At 31.0% G+C, this 19,724-nt stretch overlaps 2 protein-coding genes across 2 annotated transcripts in view; both read left to right on the forward strand.

Moving 5' to 3' along the window:
• The window catches only part of LOC114717778 (cinnamoyl-CoA reductase 1-like), an 18,686-nt gene extending 15,927 nt beyond the window's left edge, over positions 1–2,759 (forward strand). The window contains exon 4 of the mRNA XM_028902973.1: positions 2,583–2,759. The gene's annotated coding sequence lies outside the window, so the exon portion shown is untranslated. The remainder of the gene's footprint in view (positions 1–2,582) is intronic.
• Positions 1–19,647, forward strand: part of LOC114717780 (cinnamoyl-CoA reductase 1) — a 20,642-nt gene extending 995 nt beyond the window's left edge. The window contains exons 3-13 of the mRNA XM_028902974.1: positions 149–340; positions 1,132–1,294; positions 1,780–1,966; positions 2,410–2,497; positions 2,912–2,921; positions 13,516–13,626; positions 13,717–13,889; positions 15,980–16,174; positions 17,004–17,172; positions 18,169–18,355; positions 19,399–19,647. Of these exons, the coding sequence (XP_028758807.1) occupies positions 149–340; positions 1,132–1,294; positions 1,780–1,966; positions 2,410–2,497; positions 2,912–2,921; positions 13,516–13,626; positions 13,717–13,889; positions 15,980–16,174; positions 17,004–17,172; positions 18,169–18,355; positions 19,399–19,543 (1,620 nt within the window). The 3' untranslated portion in view covers positions 19,544–19,647. The remainder of the gene's footprint in view (positions 1–148; positions 341–1,131; positions 1,295–1,779; positions 1,967–2,409; positions 2,498–2,911; positions 2,922–13,515; positions 13,627–13,716; positions 13,890–15,979; positions 16,175–17,003; positions 17,173–18,168; positions 18,356–19,398) is intronic.
• The last annotated feature ends 77 nt before the right edge of the window (positions 19,648–19,724 follow it).

A 19,724-nucleotide genomic window follows, 5' to 3' on the forward strand; every position in this document is an offset into this window, starting at 1 on the left:
TAAGCACAGATCTAAAGAGAGAGCTCAATATCAAAAAACTAATGTATTGAATGGAACTTATTAATCTCACTACACTTGGGAGTCTTTCTAATGTGAGACTCATAATACCATAATTTTTAGCTCGTGACTGTTACACTCCTCGTTGCAGGATGAACTAATCGATCCAGCGGTCAAAGGGACTCTCAATGTTCTCAAGTCTTGTGCTAAATTTTCATCAGTGAAACGTGTCGTTTTAACTTCCTCCATTGCTACGGTTGCCTATAATAGAAAGCCTAGAACTCCTCATGTTGTTGTTGATGAGACATGGTTATCAGATCTTGATTTAAGTAGGGAATCTAAGGTATGCTCTTTATTTTATTGTGCTTAAATTACTAATGCAGAAATGAGTAATGTTTGATTTGCCCAGACGTCATCCAACATTAAGGTATGAGGGCCTTGCTCAGGTGACATCATGGTGTTAATAAAGATGTGATATAGACATCAGATTAGTCAATAGCCTAGAACTTCGAGACTGCCAAAGTCAGATGATGCTGTTCATGAGAATTGTCCCCCCCCCCCCCCAAAAAAAATTTCTTCAACAAAATGGCAGTTATGGCCTCCATCAATACTGCATGACGATGTCAATGGTTTTGTACATAGCCTAGTCTAGTCGCATATAAGCTCTCCTTGTGTCTATATACAAGTAGGAGGTCTCGGATTCAATCCTGTTTATAACCTTAGGACTTTACTGCCTGTCTTATAATGCAAAAGAAAAACATTACATGACACTCGCTCAACAATATTGCAACTTGGCTATCAATGCTGGTAAATCCATAAGCGGCTCCCTCTTCCTGAAACAATATCAGACCTTGCCAAAATTCTCAGTCAGACCCTTGTGTATTTTGCCTGCTGTCATGTCCTATGTTTTGATTAAGAGTGAGTTTGTTTTGATTTTGAAATCCCATACTTGTTCCAATGGATATATGCAAATGCGATTATTTGTGATGCATAGCAATTTACAGCATCTTCAAGCGTGTTTGGAATCATCATGTTTGGGTGGTGATGTCAAAACCATGTTTTTGGCTTCTGCTAGTGTGATTCCAAACATGAATTTCCAGGTTTCCTTTGTTGTTTCGAATTTGGTGCTTTCAGCTTTGGTACAGAGTTTCCAAGATTTTGGCTGAAGATGCTGCCTGGAAATTTGTGAGGGAGAACAAAATTGACATGGTTACGATCAATCCAGCTACAACAATTGGACCACTCTTGCAACCAACGCTTAACGCTAGTGCTGCTGTAATTTTAAATCTGATAAATGGTAATAAACAATAACCTTTTTTTCTTTTAGTATTCAAAGATCGTTTGAGTTAATCGATCATCTTCAGCAAAAATATTTTCATAGCTGTGGTTAGTGGAAATTTGATAACTAGTTATTTAACCGGTTGAAATAGTGGTCTAAGAGTTCGTAGTTCAGATGAGATTCAAATTAGTCATGATCGAAATAATATAATTTAATCAAAACATATATAAAAGTATTCATAAATAACCCTGAAAATCGTACAATATGTAAATAAAAATACATTAATTCATGAGTAAATAAAACATTTATGTATAAAACATCCTATGATCCAATAAAACAGAGTTATTCAAAGAAAAATATGACAAAACTACACAAGTTACTTGAGTTTTTAACATATTTAATAATTCAACTTACTTTAACTGCATTTTTTTATTCTTGAGAATTAATTATTCGTCTCTTATGAAAGGGACCAAAGAAAGTAGTTTTATCCTTGTTTAATGCAGGTGCACAAACATTTCCAAATAATAGTTTTGGATGGGTCAACGTGAAAGATGTTGCAAATGCCCATATTCAAGCATTTGAAACTTGTTCAGCTAATGGAAGATATGTTTTGGTTGAAAGGGTAGCACACTTCTATGATATTGTAAAGATTTTGAGTGAACTATACCCCTTGTTGGAACTTCCTGAAAAGTAAGTTTGATTATATCTATAAGTTTGAAAATGCTTACCTAATTATATATTCCTCTCTAACCTTATTGCAACATTATTGAAACTTTTTTAACATACTAAAAATAAAATTATTGACCATTTTTCTACTTTAATAGTTATCTGTTGTCTCTTGCAATATATTATCAAATTAAACTGTAAATGTTGGAGCTTGGAAGAAGATAGGATGTATGGGTGATTACCCTTGTGATGGATTTTGTATCAATCCATCCATATTTTTCAAAAGAAAAAAGAAATTGAAACTATAGAAGAGTTAATGAAACACATGTTCTATAGAAGAGTTCTTTAAATTTCCTATATTCCTGTGGCTTAATGATGACAGATTATGATCATAATCTTCAAAAACCATTTTGATAAACCAAGTCACCTGTTCTCACTCTTAATATGCATTTATTTATATTTAATAGGTGTGCAGACCAGAGGGGACTTGAGCCTAAATATCAGGTTTCTAAGGAAAAGGCAAAAACTTTGGGAATTGATTTTATTCCATTGGAAGTGAGCCTCATGGAGACTGTTGAAAGCTTAAAGGATAAGAAATTTGTCAACTTTTGACTTTGTAATCTTTCCTTGTAGAGTAAACATAGATTGGCTCAAGCTTGGTTTGAGTCTAAGCTGTGCTTGGGAAGACTTTGTATTGTACATGAAACCTGCTCTGAGTTCTATTCATGAGATACCTCCAACACAGTTTTATAAGATAAAAAAACTTTAAATGTTATTAACTTTTTTACAATATAATGACTTTCCAACTTCCTTTCTATTTAATGCTCCATTCATTTTTTTTTTTATATTAGAGACAACAAATATGTAAAATTGTAACTTTTTTGTCTAAAAAATATCCTTAATTGTAAGAGGAGTATAAGGAAAAGAATAAAAAAAAATAATTAAAATAAAGAGGATGGTGAAAGAGAGAAAATGTGTGGTAGAAAGAATATTTCATATGATATTAAATGTACACACATTAAAATAAGTAATTAACTAAGGACAAAATAGAAAGTGAACAAAAAAGAAATTTGAAACAACTTCTTGATATTTCTTATAAATAGAAAACAAGTCATATGTGATGGTCGTTTCATATAAAAGCTGTAATATCTCACATAATTATGTTCATATACATGATAAAATACTTCATGTAAAAGTTTATATGTATTTCTAGCATTCAAAAGAAGTCCTAATTTCAAATATTTTTCTGAAAAAACTTAACAAAATAAACCATTAAAGATAGTCATGGCAAATAAAAATATAACATAGTATGGAGTATAGAAGCCTTCTAAGCTCACTCTATTAGTGCCTTCCCTTGATTCCTTCTAAATCCTTTACCTAAAAATTGTTAATATAAAAGATGAGATCTAACTTCTCAGTAACTACTAAAATTCTAACCTATACAAGTAAACCATATATGACAAACAAAAATCTGATTATATATATTTGTGTATGAAAATAACGGATTTTTACATTCAACTCAATTTTACGTTCAATTCAACAATATACCAATATCATTTTTCAACATATCAAAAAATAATGCAATATGCAACTTCCCTTATATTACCGATTATCTTTATATTGATGACTGGAGTCATGGGCTAATACATGGTCCAAGAGAAACTAATCCATTTTACTGGATTATTTCAAGCTCACCAAAATTAGAGATATCTCTAGTCAAAGATATAGAGTTCAAGTTCAGACTATGGCTCCCCTCCTTAGCAAACAAAAATAAGGAGGCGTCACATGTCCCACAATTCTAATAAATTCCCAGTCAAAGAAAAACATAGAAGGGGTCTTGACAAGTACTATCCACTGTGCATCGATTGATGGCACATCATGTGATAATTTTATATCCATTCAGATCTCCTTCTATCTTTAGTCCAACAATATATATGTCATATACAAATAATGTCACATCAGAAGTACGTCTTTAGATATATTATTAAAAATAAGATAACAGTAAAATTTCTGTATTAATAACTATCAATATATTTAGATATTGATCATAATTAATAACAATAAATCTTAACAAAATAAAGTAATATATTAAAACATTTATTTGAAAACTCATAATATATACATATATTTCAGTATGATATAATAAAAACTAATAAATTCACAACATAATTATACACAATTCACATATACATGAAAGAATTTTTAGAGTTACCTGTTACTCTTTAACTTACAAATAATCACACAATAATTATTCTAAAATTCTCAAGAATTTACAAAATTACACATAAATATTTATTAATATATAACAAAATTATTCTAACTTTATTCTAAAATTCTAAGGCTACCCTCTAAAAAATTACAAAAATATATTAACTCTCCCGGATCTAGATATTTATAATAGATACAATGTTGTTTGGAAATAAACATTTTTTTCATATAAAACAATATTTAAAATTAATAACTTAAATAAATATGTATTTATTACCCAAAATCTAAATTATTTTATATTAAAATTCTCAATTTACAATTTTTTAAGCCTAAAAAATTATTTCAATAATATATCTTTAACTTATTTAAACTGATTAAAACCTCAATAATACATTATTTAAATAACAAATTGTATCTATTATAAATATCTTTAAATTTCTACAATTATATATTGTCAAAACTCACTACTTACTCTATATTCAAACTACAAAATTTTCTCTAAACAGTATGATAATACAATCAATATGAAACTCTAAATATATAAGAATATTCATGAAAAAAATTTGATAAAAAAATATATTTGTGTACCTAAATAATCCTTAAAACCTGTCATGTACTCTGCAACTCAGCTCGCTCGCTCTTTTTTTCTCTACTTCTCTCACCCAAAATGAAAAGAAGACAAATATTGCAGATATTTAATATTCTCATATTTAATTCCCTTCCCTGATTTTCTTCTGCTTATATCTCATCCTATTCTCTTCTTCAACCACCCCTCTCCTTTTTTTCCCCTTCATTAATAACCCCCTCCTTTTTTCCATGGATCATAAAAAAGGTGCGGTGGGTTTGTTTGTTTGTTTTTAAATAAAATATTATTTTAATTAACTAATAATTATATATATTTAATCGTATGTTACAAAAACAAATGGAGGGAGTACATACTTCATAGTCTATATCTTAATATCTTATTGCCATAAATAATAAAAGATTAAAGTGCATCAAGCAATCTGAACTACTTTTTGAAAAACATTTAGCATAATTATTTAGTAGTGTAATTTTATTCCTAGTATATATTTAGACCAATTTCACCCTTAGGCTAACTAATGCATAAGTAGAGCTAATAAGCAGGCTCAATCCGCCAACTTGCTTTGAAGTGGTGGGTTGGATTGAAGAAAATAGAGATTATTTTTATGTGGTCCTTTTCAACCCGCACCCGCCAGCCAGTTTTTTAATTTTTTTTTAAAAAAATTTATAATTTTTTTAATTTTAATAAGAAATTTTTTTATCATTTTCACTTAATTTACATATAATTTTGTATTTTGTTAGAGACTTTGATTTTAAATTTGATTTCTTATTTTCTTTATTGTTTTACTATTTTTATACTAATAAAATAATTATTAATAATGAATTATATGTTTATATTTCAAATTTTGATATTAATTTAATTATACAATTGTATGAAAATATAACAATAAGAAGAATTTGATATATAAAAACTTATAATTTAATTTTAAAAACTTTAAATATATGTGTAAGAAATTTTTTTTAAAAAAAGATAGAGGTTAGTAGGCCAACCCGCCAACCCCCTTGGCAGGGTGAACCAGCAAAATATGAGCCTACTAGAAGGTGGTTTTTTTAGGATTGGACCGCATGGTGTCGAGTCCAGGACAAGTTGGCCCGTAACCAGCGGGCTGTTCCATTTTACCACCTCCAACCTTAAGGACCGTTCCCTCCGGGCAAAGTCAAATGCCTAGTGGATTTGGGACCTCTTCATTCCTCTCTGTGGAAGCCAAGCTTCAAGCTATTTGTGAAAGTTTGGCAAACTCCCAGAAACAAGGGAATGCAGAGGAACTCAAATATCTAAGCCGTTTTGAGTCTGCAAGTTAGTTCTGAATATAATAAACATTTCGATCATTAATGGGAATAAGAGGCAAAAGAGCTAACATGTGATGAATTTATTTAGGACCAATTCGAACAATCTTCTACTAAAGACTCAAACCCGTGACTGTGAAGTGATAAGTCCTCATTGGAAACTGCCATGCGAGCAACTGCAGCATCTCCATCATTGACCAAAAGCTAGAGCTAAAGACAATAACGGCAAGGGGTACCACCCGGAGATGCTGACGGCGAGAGGTGCCGGCCGGATGTGAAGAGGTTTGGAATTCTCAAATTCACCAATCATCTGTTTTTGGGCAGAGAGAAATCGATTCTCAAATTTAACCATGGTATAACATGGGCCAAATTAGAAATTGCCCAAGTAATGAAGCAAATTATTTATTCCCTCTCTCCCCCCCCCCCCCAAAAATCCCTTTTTATGAGATCCAAACTTCACTTCTGAGGCTATCTATCTATTAAGAAAGTGTTTGGTAATCCTTAAAAGTGCTTCTCAGAAGCACTTTTCTACAAAACGAGGCAAACTTCTCCACATATTTACTTTGTAAACTGTAAAATCACTTTTGAAACCATAGTTTGGTTTTCATCCAAACACCCCCTAAATATATTTTCGCCATTTCACTTCTTAAATTACATTTTACTTCTTATCATTGGCTTCTATTTTTTTTTTAACAAAAATGTTATTGTAGTTTATTTATAATTTTATGCAAACTTTTGTTATTATTTTTTCTTTTTCTTATTTAAAATAGTTAACAGATAATTACAAACATAATAACTAAATTATAATTGAGTCTATCTCCGAACATTGAGCTAGTAAAATTGTGATGGTATTTAGTTTTTATGAGATATTATAATGAATGAAACTTTGTTATTTTATTGTAAATTAAGATTAAATTTATTTAAATAATTAAATCATATGTATTTTTTTTATAGCTTCAAGACCTGTTTAAAACACATAGCAAGTTTTTAAATAAGTTTAAAAAGTTGTACATAAAATAGAGTTACAGCTTTTTATGCCTATTTAAAAGCCTGCATCATAAGTAGGCTTTTGAAAAGGTTTCAAGCTTTATGAAGTCTTTTGAAGGCTCTAAAAAAGTTTAGGGGAAATTACAAATAAAAACTACCGAATATGTAAAATTGTTATTTGAGACTTTTAATTTGAAAAGTAGCAAATAAGAGCCCGGTTTCACTTTTATAAATATGAAATCATAGTGAAATGTTTGAAATACCCCTAACCCAAATGACAAGTTAACTATGGAAAATGATAAGTTCACTTTGACGAATGATAACTGTAAAAACCCTTAACCTCAAAACATTATAACTCGTCATAAAACCACTACTATGATAAAAAAGAAAAGCTGTTAAAATGAGCTACCATAGTAGAAGGAAAATTTCATATTTTTAGAAATTGACTTTCAAACTCGGGTCAACCCGTACTCCGTTGCATGGAACTAAAATCATTCATTCATAATCCATTGGGCCTCCGAGCCTCCGGCCCGGGTAACAACATACATCAAAAGCAGCCCATCCAATTAGTTTTCAACCATGTAACAAAGTTTCATGACACAATAGAAATGGCCTCCGACCAACTAAAACGAGGAGATAACATATTCTCCAATTTACAATAAGGCCGGGTAATCAAAATATTTCAAAGGACCCTAACTGTGGCAATATACAACTGTTCATATATAAACAAAGGCTAGAGGCCTAAAGCTAACCAAGCTCAAGCCTCTGCGTCTCTTCCCGAAGGCGCACGCCTAGAAACTTCACCTGAAAACATTATAAACCACGGGGTGAGACAAAGTCCCAGTAACCAACCTTTCCAATACTAGGTACTACTAAATAGGTGCTCGTGAGGTGTCAAGTGGGGCAGTTCACAAGTAATATGATAACAAGATAGCCACAACAATTCATGCGAGTGAAATGATGCAATTCCCATCAACCATATCCCTCACTTTGAGGGATTTTCAAGAGCTAAACCCGGCCTATCCCTCACTATGGGAGACGTAAGGAGCCATAAAAGGCCTATCCCTCACTCTAGGGGACGTAGGGAGCCAAAAAGGCCTATCCCTCACTATGGGGGACGTACTAAGCCAACCATCATGCATTAATGGAGGCCTTACCACGTGGTAGTAACTATCAAAAACTCTCACCAATTCCCAATTCATGCATCATGTTCAAACCATAATCAAATAGTAATTGAACATTTCATAAGTAACTTCATTCAGTGGCATATCCTTCACAATTTCAAGATTCATTCATCATCAATCGAAACCCCACAAGACGGTTTTTCCTTTTTATATACAACATATAGTTTGAACATAATTACTACTTGGAGCACAAAACATAAATCTACTCACAATACCACAGAAGCAAGTACTAAGGATTGGAAAGTGGTTACCTCTCGCCTGAGCAAGGAACAACAAACCAACGATGTGGCCCCGTGCACCACCAAGACTTACAACCGGTCTACACAAGCACACAAACACACAACCATCATGTATTAGCTTTCAAACTAATAATGTGGTCAACACAACATTTGGGGACACAAAATTCCTAGCTCTAACCAAAACTCTACCCAACTCAAAGGGTATAACTATCAAGGCAACACTCCAAAGTCATAAAAATCTATTAAAACATCAAGTCCCCTTTTTAAGCATCAATTAGAGTTCAAACCTCAAGGACCCACTATAGGAATTCAACCTCCAACATCCCATTTGAACAATTGAGGTTTCAACAACAAATCTAAACCGATTAAACATCCAATTTAACCCTCCTTGACATAACCCAATTCACAAAACTCAAAATCAATCTCTACATTGTCATCCTCAATCCCAAATCACCTATTTCCATAAACCCTAGCTTCAAAAACTCAAGATTTAAGAAAACTACACTGATTAAATACTTAGACTAACCCAAAGCAATCAATTAAACTCAAAACAATCGGTCAAAAACCTCAGTTCCATCACAACCTAGAAAATCCTAGGGTTCCACCAAAAATCCTCATAAATTCCAAGAAAGAAAGTAGATTAGAGGTTAAAATCACTTACTTGAGGTAATGGATCTTTAGAAATGTCTTTCCCAAGCCTTAACACCGAAACCCTAGCAGAGCTCCTCTCTCCTCCTTCAGATTTTCTAATTTTCGCACAACTGAACCCTCCAGCATCTATATAGATTCGGGACCTTTCGCCGTGGCGAACCCATATCTTCGCCGGGGCGAACCTATATCTTCGCCGCGGCAAACTAATCCCGAGAGGGATTACTCGCCTGAAAACCCGACTTCGCCGCGGGGAAAGCTTCCCGAGAGGAAACTCTCGCTCGCCCAGAAAACTTCGCCGCGGCATGCCCTTACCTTCACCGCGGCGAAACCTTCCCGAAAGGGAAGCCTCGCTCACCTGAACAACTTCGCCGCAACGTCCCTATGACTTCACTGCGGCCAAACCTGCCCGAAACACAAAGCCTACCTGGAACTCTCGGTGCGCCGCGGCGTCCTCAAAATCAACCAAAAGAGGCTATTAAAACCCGATAAGACTTAGAATGTTACAATAACTTCAATAGATCAAACCACAACTTGGCTGAGGGTATGCCAAATGACGAGTTGACTATGGGAAATGACAAGTTCACTTTAACAAATGATAATTTCAGTAGACCAAATCACAATTTGGCTAAGGGGCATTTTAGACATTTCATCATAATTTTATATTTGCAAAAGTGAAACAGGGTCCTTATTTGTTATTTTCCAAATTAAGAGTCCCAAATCACAATTCTACATATTTGGAGGTCTTTATTTGCAATTTTTTCAAAAACTTACATACAATTTTAGGCTTATATTTAGACTTTTGATCTGTGTTATAGGCTCAAACGTAATTAGCTAAAATCTGGCTTATTTTCATTCTTGGGCTAAGGGACTTAATTAATATGTTAAAGTTTGAGCTCAGCTTGTTAATGTGAAAGTTTGACTTGTAAAGATTAAACTAGAAATTTTTTTTCTTGTGTGATACACAGACTAGAATGTTTGATTAAATTTTAAATTTTAATAAATTGTGTTATCGAAGGTAGCTAAAGATTCATTTCTTATAGAAGTGTGATTTTATTTATTTATTTAAATGATATTTGAATTAAAGATTCGGAAATCAGGAGGAACATATAAAAATTTGAAATCATTATTTATTTCTCTATTTAAGTCCTCAATTGATATACTATTTAATTATGATGCTTTCCATTTAATTTAATATATTCAAATTCAAAATTAATTTTAAATTTCTTCATTTAAGCCTCCAATTGAAATCCCATTTAATAATGATACTCCTTATTTAATTCAATATACATAAATCACAATCAAAATATTATTCAAATTTTATTAATTAAATATATTCAGATGTCACAATTTATACCCAACCCGTTTTTTGAACAAATCGGTATTACAAGTTTTCAAAAATATAGTTGATCACTTGATGACTTATTAACATTTTTCTTATTTTCGTACTTGGACTTATCAATAATTTTCTCGTTATTTTCTTTTAATATATAAATATTTTGTGATAGTCAATATGGCTAATGGATGTGGACTTTAAAGATTCAAATATCATTTTCAATTTGTTAACAAAAGGGGAAAAAAATATCACTTTCACTTTCAACTGATAAGGCGTGGCTAATAGGTCTCTTATCTTGAAAATTAAAGTGGAGAACTCTTCAGTGAATTATGGTTACATCGTTAATTAGGCATTTTTAATTCTATAATATATCATTCAATGAGTCAAGTATATAAGCTATCCTTTTCTTGTCTGAAAATAATGCTTCTTTTTTGTTCAAAATTTAAAAAAAAATTTTGTACAAAACTCATAAAAAAACTGTCCAAGAAATTATTATTATTATTATGACTGAAAATTATTAACTTTCATACATTTTATATCTCCAACAAAACCACAGATTAAAATTTGCAAAAAAAAATGTAAATTAAATTCTACTGCTATTTCATACACACACAAGAGCAGGGGGATTTAGAATTTTTGATCAATTAACTTGTCTTGTTGTTATATATTAAGCATTAAAAGTATGTTCATATTTTGTGATGAAGTGTCATTATATTTAAAAATTCCCTAATTATCATTTTCGATGTAGGAATATCTATAAAAAAAAAATCTAAGATAGAGGCTTAAGTGACGTAAACCCTTACTTCATGTATGGTTCAGTTCTATTATTGAGCCACCTAAAACGACGATGTTGATAACGTGAAATGGAACGAATGGGGCCGTTTCTTTCATGTATCGAATCTTCGTGGTCAAAGTTCATAACTGCAAAACGACAACCTAAAATGAGTGACGTTATTTTGATATCTCAAGACCCACGGCGATGAAACGATGCTTTTTTAAATTTTTTTTTTATGATTTCTCAAAAAAAAATCTAAAATTATGTTTTTATTTAAAAAAATGCTTAAAAATAAAGAGAAAATCATTTTATCACCGTAAAATATTATAACGTTAGTCATTTTATATAGAATCTAATAATCAAAAAAAAAAAATAGATTAACAAAGTAACATTTCAAAAGCCGGGGATTACCGCAAATAGTAGAGGACGTCAGAAGTCTCAAACACGTGGAAGACTTACTGTAGTTCGAAAGCGAGGGGGGGTGGGGCTAGCATATGTAACACCCAAGCATACAAAGAAACAGCTTCGCCATCCAAAATTTAATGACTTGAACTTGCGTTATTAATTTTATCCCTTCAAAGTTTGTATTGTGTGTAGAACTTATGGTATGACACTTTCAATATGTTTTTATTGAAATAAAAAAATCTTTAAATCGCACTAATTCTATCTTATAATTTAATAACGGAATAAAGTACGAATTCATTCTGAAAGTTTGTACTTAGGAATGCTAGGAATTCAAAAATATTTTTTTGAATAGGTGGTCTCTTCAATCTCTTCAACCAAAACAATCTTTTTATTAATTTTGTTATCATTAAAACAAGTTGATTCAAGCTCTCTCTCTCTCTCTCTCTCTTGATGTTGATGATGTGTAAAACCTTATCTTTTAGGTCTTATTTATAACGAAGAGAGAAGATTTTTCTTAATTCTATTTGTGAAATAGTACTTTATAAATTTTTAATATTAATATATTATTTTGCTCTTTATTTATTATAGTATAGATAGTTGTTTTATAAAATGTTTATATATTAAATAAGGATAAAATTAGTTTTGTTATATTAATAAAAATTAATATAGTTTAAATTTTTTTTTTGTGTAAAACATGTTAGAAGTATTTTATTATATCAAGTTATCAAATTCATAAGTTTGCTTCTCTTAATCTATGCAAATAAATAGGAAGCGACAAAGCAGAAAGGGAACAATAAATGATAGAGGAAGAAGACATTTTATTCATCTCAATAGATACTTATTAAATACATAGCCAAGTCATAGTGAAATACAACAAAAGTTCATCATAATCCGCAAAAATTAGGTAACTTGAAGCATGATAACACAGGAAAAACAAAAACAGAATACAACAAACAAATGCGGTACACATTTTCTGCATTTTTTCTCACCCGCATTATAAGAAGAAGATGATGATGATTAATGCAACGGAGATTGATAAATATCTCACATGAAATTACTCCAAACCACTCAATTCCTTTAAGTTATCCAAGGGGATGCTTCTGGAGCCTGCAGGCTGATAAGGGCAGCTCGTGACCGGCTTCGTCCTTTACTGGGGCCACCCAAAACCACGATGATAACTTTAACTGAATGAATGGGCGTTTTCCTTACACGTTGATCATCGGACTCGAGCGTGGAATCTCATTGGAAACAACCAATAAGTGTATAATAAAAAATCACTTAAAATTGGTTAAAATTAATAAATATGAAAGATACATACTACTACGTACCTCTTATCCTTAATATAAAAATTTGGTAACCAATTTACAGATATTAAGAAAATTAGTTAAATTTGTTATATATAATAGATAGATGTTATCTTTGTTAAAATACCTAATCAATCAAATGTATTGAAAATACGCTTTCAGAAACTCCTTCACATATATAATCCCCAATAGAACTTAGGGCAGAATATATAAATATTAAAAATAAAATAGATTAAGACCTTACATTAAAGACTGAAAGCCCTAATTTCTTTTTTTTGAAATATGGTCTTATTATTTGTAAAGAGGTTAAGAGAAACAATAAATAAAGAAAAAGATGAAAGAAAAAATTTAATGAGAAAGTGTGGTAGTAATTAAAACACTGCGAAAATGCATTAAATGTAAACGCAAAATTAAAAAAAAACCATTAAATGTTGAAATAAACTCAAAAACCCCTCCCCCAAAATTTAAAGCTTATAAATAACAGCGAAGCGGTCGAGGACTGGTGTGAAGCAAGAGGAAGTGAGGGCTAGCTGATATAATTATAACTAAGCAGCTTCAACATTCTTTCATTTCATCGGCCACTTTAATCCGAAACGATGGCACAAAGCAACGACGCAGGGAAAGGAATGGTGGTGTGCGTCACTGGTGCTTCTGGCTTTATTGCTTCATGGCTCGTCAAGCTTCTTCTTCTTCGTGGTTACACTGTGAGAGCCACCGTGCGTGATCCAAGTGAGTTATGTATATATTTCAGTTTCATCATTTGGTTGCTCTTGGGAATTTGTAATATTCTGATAATATTGTCTTTAATTACTAATGAAGATGATCCGAGGAAGGTAGAGCATTTGGTGAAACTGGAAGGAGCAAAGGAGAGATTGCATCTGATGAAAGCAGATCTGTTGGAAGAGGGTTCCTTTGATTCTGCTGTTGAAGGCTGTGTCGGTGTCTTCCACACTGCTTCACCTGTGGTTCTTGGTCTCCACGTCGACCCTCAGGTTCATTTCATTCAAATTTAACCATCATTATTACCAATGCATATACCATAGGGAAAATTCAAAATTGGGACCCAAGTAATGAAGCAAATTAAGTATTACTCCGCTCATAAACGTAAAGCTTATTTTATAATACTACAAAATAAGCCGTATATTTAGGATGGGGGAGTATTACTGATGATCTCAATTTGGATAATCATTGTTAGATCATAATTACTCCTGCCCTCCTTTTTTGTAAGAGATGTTCCCTTCTATAAAGGATATTTAGAAGGTGTCTCGAATTTTGCTTGTTGAATTCTCACTTAATGCCTCATAATACTTATATGATATCACGTATATATTCTCTTTTTCTTCACATAAATGATGGTGTTTTGTATTAAAAAAAAAAAGAAATTGTAAAAAAAGATCTTGGAATTGAAAAAACGCAGGTAGGGACTCTTGACAACTTCACTTTGGGTTTTGATAACTTCATGACATATTATTATTGTCAAAACCCAAAGTAAAGTTGTCAAGAGTCCCTATCTGCGTTTTTACAATTCCAAGGACTTTTTTTGCAATTTTTCCTTAAAAAATTATATTTTTTTACGTATTTTTTATTTTTAATTAATTTTAACTAATATTTTGAATAAAAGGAAAGGAGGGGCTAAGAGATTTGATTTGAGAGTTACTCCCTCCGTTCCTTATTATAAGAGACATTTGATGCTTATGGTATGTTCCTATATAAGAGACACTTACAAGTTGTCTCTATTTTTTTGTGTTGATTTACTATTTTACCCATATTTATTATCTCCAACTCACACTCTCTCTCCCTCCCACTTCTCTTTCTTTTAATAATTTAATTGTTCTCTCTCATGCTCTCTCTCCTTATTAATGAGGGCATTTTTGAAAAAAAAATTATACTTTTACACATTAATTGTTCTTAACTAATTTTAACTGTTTTTTTTATCAACGTATTTCGGTTATTTGTCTCTTATAATAAGGAACGGAGGGAGTATTTTTTAAAGGGATGTAAAATTAATTACACCATTAAATGTGCTCTAATGACTAAGTGGCGTTGACTAATGTTGGTCAACATCACCCCATCAACCGTTCGTTGGTCGATCGTTGATTGGCGCTGGAACACCTGTCATTGAATCATATCTACAAATGGCGTGTGTTTTCTGCCTAAGTTATCCAAACTCATGAATAAAGAATTAACATTAAAATATTAATATTTTAAATATTCTTATGAGCAGCTATTAATAATAAATCAAATTTTTGGTATGGAATTAGAATTAATTTACTTGCCCGTAATCCTATGGGTAAATTTTTCAGAGTTAATATCATTAGTCCTTAAAATCTTACCTCATTTTAATTTTAGTCCATAAAATTTAAAACTTAATGGTTTTGATGCTTCAAGACTTCTTCTAGAGACTACAACCATTGTTTCGGGGACTAAAAATATTGAGGCGGAGTAAAATGAGATCAAATGTAAAAAACCAAAACCACTGATTTTAAATTTCAGGAACTAAACTAAAATAATGTCAAACTTAAAAATACTTTTGCCTCTATTCATATATCTTACAAAAGCAAATTAAGGGCATGTTAGGAAAATACCCCCTCTGTGTTGGAGGGCCTTAGTCTTCTTTTTTTTTAAAAAAACAAAGAAGATATATTTTAGTTTTGTCTAATCATTTAATGAGTTTTTTCCCCCTAATTTTACCCTTACCATATGCATTTTATTTTTTCTTTTGGCTATTGACTGTATATACTGCATTATTTATGAGACATGTACGCACTCCTCTCATCACCTTTATCCCCATATATTCTCTTTCTTTTTTTTTTATTGCCTCTTTTACTTATTTTCTTCATTAATAAGGGCATATTTAAAAAAAAAAATACATGCCTTACATATTTATTATTTTAAACTGATTTTAACTAATTTCTTAGTAACTGTAAATCGGTTAAACCATGCTTATATTTTAAAATGGAGGGAGTACATATTAGCACGAATCATATGGGATGTTTTTGGGACTTTCCATAAATCATCAGAGGTTTGGCGATTAATAATGATAAGCTTCTAACTAAGAGCCACTCTTTTTTGAATGTTTCAGAATGATCTTATTGAGCCAGCAGTTAGAGGAACTCTGAATGTTCTTAGATCATGCGCAAAATCAACGTCACTGAAACGACTCGTTTTAACCTCTTCCATATCTGCAGTGATGTGTAATGGAAAGCCTCTAACTTCAGACGTTGTTCTTGATGAATCATGCTTTTCAACTCCAGATGGTTGCGAGCAATTTAGCCCGGTACGTATTATTATTATTATTATTTTTTATTACTGCATTTGATTTAACTAACTAATACCGGTTTCTCTTTGGTCCTTTTTATAAGATGTACATATATAATTGAATTATATATTTGGATCATTAAAAAGTTGGTTAAACTTGGTTATTAAAGACAATATGCAATAAAGATGCGAATTATTTTTTGAAAATACCCATACTGATATGGAAAGACAAATAGTGAGTGTGGATCAATAGGTAAGGAACAAAAATGGAAAAATGATACTGAAAAAAAATATTTCGCACAAGCTATTAGTATTTCTTATAAATAGAAGCAATTCATCCCTCAAGAGAATTCTCTTATGAATAATAAGGCAAGAGAAAGATAAGGCGGAACCAATATAGAAATTGTTTTGTGTGGTGATTATTCAACATAGTAAATTTGAGAAAGCGAGACTCACGAGCAAATGAGCGATATGCGTCACAAAATTATAAACCACAATGTAAATATATAAATTATAAATATTAAGAATAACATTATTTTTTTTATTTTTTAAACTACATTTTACTTCTTATCTTTAGTCTTCTACTTTTATTTTTAAAAATTTTATTGTCGTTTGTTTATAGTTGTATCTATATTTTTGTTACTATTTTTACTCTTTCTTATTTAAGATAGTTAATAAATAATTAAAAGTACATTAATTAAATTATAATAGTGCCGATCGCTAAACATTAAACTAGTAATTATTGATTTAAATGGCGCATCTAGTTTTTAATATGTAATGCAATTTTAATTTGTAAGTTTCTTATAATGTCCTTGGAATTTCTTGTTGTTCATAATTTTTGTTCGCAGGAATGGACAGGATATAAACTTTCCAAGACACTGGCAGAAGGAGCTGCTTGGAAATTTGTGAAAGAAAATAACATCGACATGGTTACTATCAATCCAGCAATGGTGATAGGACCTCTCTTGCAACCAACACTTAACGCATCGGTAGAAGCAATTTTAATTCTATTTAATGGTAATTTTATAATTTATCTTTAACTCTATTTAATGCTAATTTTAATTTATCTTTAGTCATATTTAATGGTAATTTTAATTTATATCTTTGGCACACTTTTTTCCCATCTGATAATGCTCAACATACAAACGATACAACTAAATTTTTGGTTAAGAGTGTTTTGTGGATGGTTGGTTATCTTCACGTGACCCAAACCTATCAAGTTTTTATTTGACTTTATGCGGCAAATGTCACCATCCTTGTGTCCTTTTCTATGATTGTGTCTATAGATACGCATTTAATTTTGTTTCCAAAAGAAGAATGAGCATGTATCTAAATACGCAAAGGTAGAAAAAACTTTGTTCTATTTACTTATATTTATTATGTCTAATTTTCTTTTAAAATTTTAGTGCGTGAATTTTTTTAAAAAATGATAAAAATTCACATAGATAAACTTTCAAAGTTATGTTAGACAATCATTAATAATAAAATCCACTTATGCAAGATTTGATAGGAAAATTACTTAATAAATTTAAATAAATGGACTTAAATTTTGTTTGATGATAATTAAGCATCATTTCCAACCGGACTACTCACACGCCCGCACTTCCCCTTTGCCACATAGGGATTTGATTCCCCAACCTCTTCAATAATAAGAGGGATGGGGTGATATCATTATAAGTCAAGGCTCATTGGTAATGTCCTTAATTATCATTGTTCTTTCTTGTAACTTGTAAGGTCTTCCAAAGTGTTACTTTTTGTTTGGATCGTCTCTATTATGTCAGATTTTTCAATTACGTATAATTATGTGTTTTATTTTTTTTCATATGGGTTTATAATTAAATTATAATATCTTAAAAAAAGGACACTTGATTAAATGTAACTGGTGAATTTGACATAATAAGGAGTCTTTAATGGGTGGGTAAGAATTGAACGAATGTTCTAGATATATTTTTTGTGTTGCTTCTCCTAATAAGGAGTCTTTAATGTTCATATATCCTTAATTACTTGATGTAGGTGCAAAGACATTTCCAAATAAAGTTTATGGGTGGGTCCATGTGAAAGATGTTGCAAATGCCCATATCCAAGCATTTGAAATTCCTTCGGCTAATGGAAGATATTGTTTGGCTGAGACAGTGAAACACTATTCTGAAATAGTACAGATTTTACGTGAACTATACCCAATGTTACAATTTCCAGACAAGTAAGTTCAATTATATATTTTATTGTTTTTAGTAAGAATGCATATATAAGAAAGACACACATACACATCTTGATTTCTTATTTTCTCCAAACTCCGTTAAATTAATTATATGTGTCCGTGTGTCACTTTTCTGCTTTAATGATTACCTATACTATGTAATAGAATATTTCTGCCTTCATTTGTTTAGGTTAATATTATCTTTAGCTTTTAAGATTGGCATCATTTTAGTTTTGATCTCTTAAATTTAAAACAAGTAGTTTTGTTCCTCGAGCTTTGATCTCATTTTGATTTCATTTTGTTAAATTTGAAACCAATAGTTTTATCTCTAAAATTTGACCTCATTTTATCTACTTAGAGATTAATTGTTGGTCCCTAGAACAAAGACTAAAACCAAAATATGGTCAAATTTTAGGGACTAAAACCATTGGTTTCAAATTTCAATAACCAAAACCAAAATCAAATCAAATTTCAAAAATAAAAACTACAAATTTTAAATTTGAGGAATCAAAACTAAAAAAATGTTAGACTTCAGGGACTTAAAATAGTATTAATCCTTCTTTTTATAAACATAATTTAACCAAATCATGCGTGTCAAGGCAGGTAGTTAAAATTAGCTCAAATAAATTATTGAACTTTTTCTTGAAGGTATGTGGTCATCATGATTTGAAAATTGAGGAAATTTAATAGAATGATATTGGGTGCGATGAGGTCACTTTTTATTCTTTATGCACATCTCTTCCTTTTCTCCCCTTATCTTTTCTGATTTTATTTTTCTTTTAGCTTTCCTAGAGAAAATGTTCGTGGCTGTTTGAACATTCTAGAGAATTCAGTATTTTGATTATTCTATGCAGGAGATTTCATTAAGTTTCTTGATTATGAATTGATCTTAATTCTTCTTCTTCTTCTTCTTCGTATCTTTTTTTTCCCCCCTCGCAAGGAGTATTTGATGTTATTTATCCAAATTAATTTTTTTTATTTATGTTGACAATTAATGTCGTCGTCTAATATATCTTTTAATTACTTTTGTTTCTCAAACTTGTTAGGTGTGAGGAACAACCCCTGAAGCCAACATATCGAATTTCTAAGGATAAGGCGAAGACATTAGGAATTAGTGAGTTCATTCCATTTGAAGTGAGTCTAATAGAGACGGTGGAAAGTTTCAAAGAAAAGAAAATGGTTGACTTTTAAATTGTGCTATATATATATATATATATATATATATATATATAGCCAAGTCATAATATATATCTTTGCGGAATAAATGTTGATTACAATAATCATGATTTTGTATGGGAAAAAAAAATTGTGTGTTTTGGTTCAAACCAATTTCTGTTATAATAATGTAAATATGTTTTGCTTGAGAAGACCT

Source organism: Neltuma alba, unplaced genomic scaffold (assembly GCF_004799145.2).
Source record: "Neltuma alba isolate B1F8T4 unplaced genomic scaffold, ASM479914v2 tig00011775_pilon, whole genome shotgun sequence".
In the NCBI taxonomy this organism is placed as follows: domain Eukaryota; kingdom Viridiplantae; phylum Streptophyta; class Magnoliopsida; order Fabales; family Fabaceae; genus Neltuma; species Neltuma alba.